A 2880-nucleotide genomic window follows, 5' to 3' on the forward strand; every position below is an offset into this window, starting at 1 on the left:
CAATTCATCTGTGATCTTCAAAAGCTTCCTGGATGCACCAAATATATTCCTATAAAACAGCATAATTGTGTGAGTCATCATTTTAAAACTTGAATGATTAAATGAAAAAAATGTCACGTTTAGGTACCCCAACTTTATGGACAGACCCATATACATATAATCCTGAAATCGGAATGTATGTATACCTGAATCAGGCAATACCGGTAGCCTGGAAAACGATAAAGTGCTCAGTTAATACTTCATATCCTCAACATCATCGTTGGCGTCAATGTCATCATTGCTGACATCTAGAACAGGGACAGTTGGAACTTTCTGCAAAAAAATTCGAGTAATCAAGCAATATTAAAAAATGATGAAACATTCATATATCTTTTTATGTTATATCAAATTTAGGTTTCAGGGTGTAAAATAAAAGGCCAACCTACAGCACACAAAATCACATACATGTAAGGCACTCATCACATGTAACCCGTAAGAAAAAAAAAACCTGTATAGAAAAAATATGTGTTGACTTTCCCATTTTTTTTATTTCATTTTTTATTTTTATTTATTTTTTATTTATTTATTTATTTTTATTATTTTTTTGTTTGGGGGGGGGAGTTAAATGCTTCACATATAAGACCTTTCTAAATGTACAGTAAGTCTGCAATCCCAGATCTGTCATTCAGCCAAGAAATCTTAAATGAAAAATGATGAGTTTGTTTCCTAGAATTTGACACTCCGATGACTGATAACTGGGACTTACCATGACGGAAGAGAGAAGACAATATCCTAGCCTGCATTGTGCATGCAGAGTGTCAGGACATTAGATTCTGTGTTAATTTTGTGATTTTCTGTTGTTTTGCATCTTCATTTTGATAAAATGAATTTAGCACTTTTTTATCATCTTACACAAAAGTAATTATTCAATTGGATTCAGTCTTGCGGTTTTAGTTTGACTGAATAGCATTTTTCTCTTATAGCGTGAAAACAGCACTTACCTTGTGCTTATTCCCACCGGGAAGAAATGGGGTACGCTTCAAATAGTCACCGATCACTTCCTCCACCTCAGGTTCAGTGGTTCCCTCATGGTTTTTCATGCAGGCTCCTAAGGACAAATGTGCAAATCCCATGTAACATTATAATAAAATCAGAGTAGAAGTTTGGCAAACCTCCAAATATAATCGACCAATAGGATGTGTATAATATACAAATCATTTTTTTTATATAAAAAAAATCAAAACAAATTTTCAAGCATAGATAGGGAGGAATATTTCATGATATCTAACTTATTAGCTCTGACAATGCAAAATCTAATAAGTTGTCATTCAAAGGCCAATTAACAGGAAACAAAATATGTCTGCTAATAGAGGGTAAAGAGCTGCTCAAGTTCCTTTTTTATGGTCATGACAGTTCATTAAGCTATTTACAAGTAGTCATATTAATCACTCAATCTAAACACTCACTGACGATGACAGGGAAAAACTTGGTTGCCTTGAGGGACCTCTTTCCTTTCCTTCCCAGGATGTTGAACTTCGACCAAAGATGATTGGTCCTCAGCTTTTGCATGACCCTTCTCCCAGTCTGTGATAGTTTACTGCCGCCAATCAGACTCAAGAAAGTTATCTGAAAAATATAAGAACCCTTGTTAATTACAATGTTGCATAATTTCCTCCAAATAAATGAGTTACACCTCTCTTTCATACACAGTACAATGGGGGTCTTTCAAGATAAAACTTTACACTGATGCAGTAAATATTACCTGACCTATTTAAAAGATGCACACAGACCTTGGCCAAATCAGATCTAATATGCCTTATATTAGCTACAAATATATATCACGCCAAAACATCACTATATCAGTTAAGGACCTAGGATTTAGAGTGTACCCTGGTCATTGCATTAATTCAAGATTCTGCATTTACTGCATAGTGCACTACATCCATCCCCTGAGGACCATTTCAACTGGTTGCCTATTAAGCACACACAATTCAGCTAATCACAATTCTATATCCTATTGGGTAATCATTCTGAAACTTGAAGTGTGTCAAAAGTAAAGATAAGATGCCCTCCTCAAGGTACTGAAATATCAAGATAAAAACTGCTTGGATCAGGCCTCCCACCCCCTCCCAAAATGTCTTAAATTAAGAAATTGGAAGCTATTGTGACTTTTATCTTTTAACATGGTTATAAATTCATCAGGGCATGGATCACTTTGAAACTTGGGTTACTTGGAGTATTCCAAGTGGAGAAAATGCACATGATTATTCATCTTGTAAAACTTACCATACGACTCTTAAATTCAGCATCATTTAGTATCCCTTCTAGCACCTTGAAGTCTTCGACAGTATTCAACGGCTCACTAAAAGGCTCACACAAATCGGCAGACTCCAAGGAGGAAGGTTTGGGCTTCTCCCCCATAGCATTAAATGCCGTCATGATCCTTTTTTGTCCTTCCTCCAGTGCCTGCAGCTTTAGCAGAACTTGGGTCTGGAAGTCTGGTCAACAACAAAAATGAAAAAAAAAATAAAATTAAAAAAAATGAACACAAACAAATGGGTAAACTATTTAGGTAACTAAAAGGCTTCAAGTGCAAACAATGGCCTATTCCATATTAATATAACAGTTGTTCAATGTTATCATTTCAGGAGTGCATTAACACCTCTGACAAGTACATGCCAACAACCGTAAGAAATAAAAATCACTGAAATAGGCAAAAATATCACTGCTTTATTGATAGTATTACCTCCATATTAATAATCCATTTGTACACAGTCCATCTAATTTTGTTCACTCCTTTGTAGTTAATTTAATAGCATTAGGACCTCAGAGGTATAAAGATCTTTTTCCCTGTAGCAGAATTTTTTTAGTATAGGGTATTTTACTTTTTCATACTCATTA

At 34.9% G+C, this 2880-nt stretch overlaps 1 protein-coding gene across 1 annotated transcript; it reads right to left on the minus strand.

The window, feature by feature from the left end:
• Window positions 1-231: 231 nt before the first annotated feature.
• On the minus strand, window positions 232-2485 carry LOC121419762. The gene is made up of 4 exons (XM_041614218.1): window positions 2266-2485; window positions 1446-1605; window positions 981-1087; window positions 232-312 (listed from the first exon to the last, which is right to left on the minus strand). Exons 1-4 carry the CDS (start codon window positions 2416-2418, stop codon window positions 232-234), a joined length of 501 nt encoding a protein of 166 aa, XP_041470152.1. The 5' UTR covers window positions 2419-2485.
• Window positions 2486-2880: the final 395 nt, after the last annotated feature.

The sequence above is a fragment of the Lytechinus variegatus genome, chromosome 8 (genome assembly GCF_018143015.1).
Source record: "Lytechinus variegatus isolate NC3 chromosome 8, Lvar_3.0, whole genome shotgun sequence".
In the NCBI taxonomy this organism is placed as follows: domain Eukaryota; kingdom Metazoa; phylum Echinodermata; class Echinoidea; order Temnopleuroida; family Toxopneustidae; genus Lytechinus; species Lytechinus variegatus.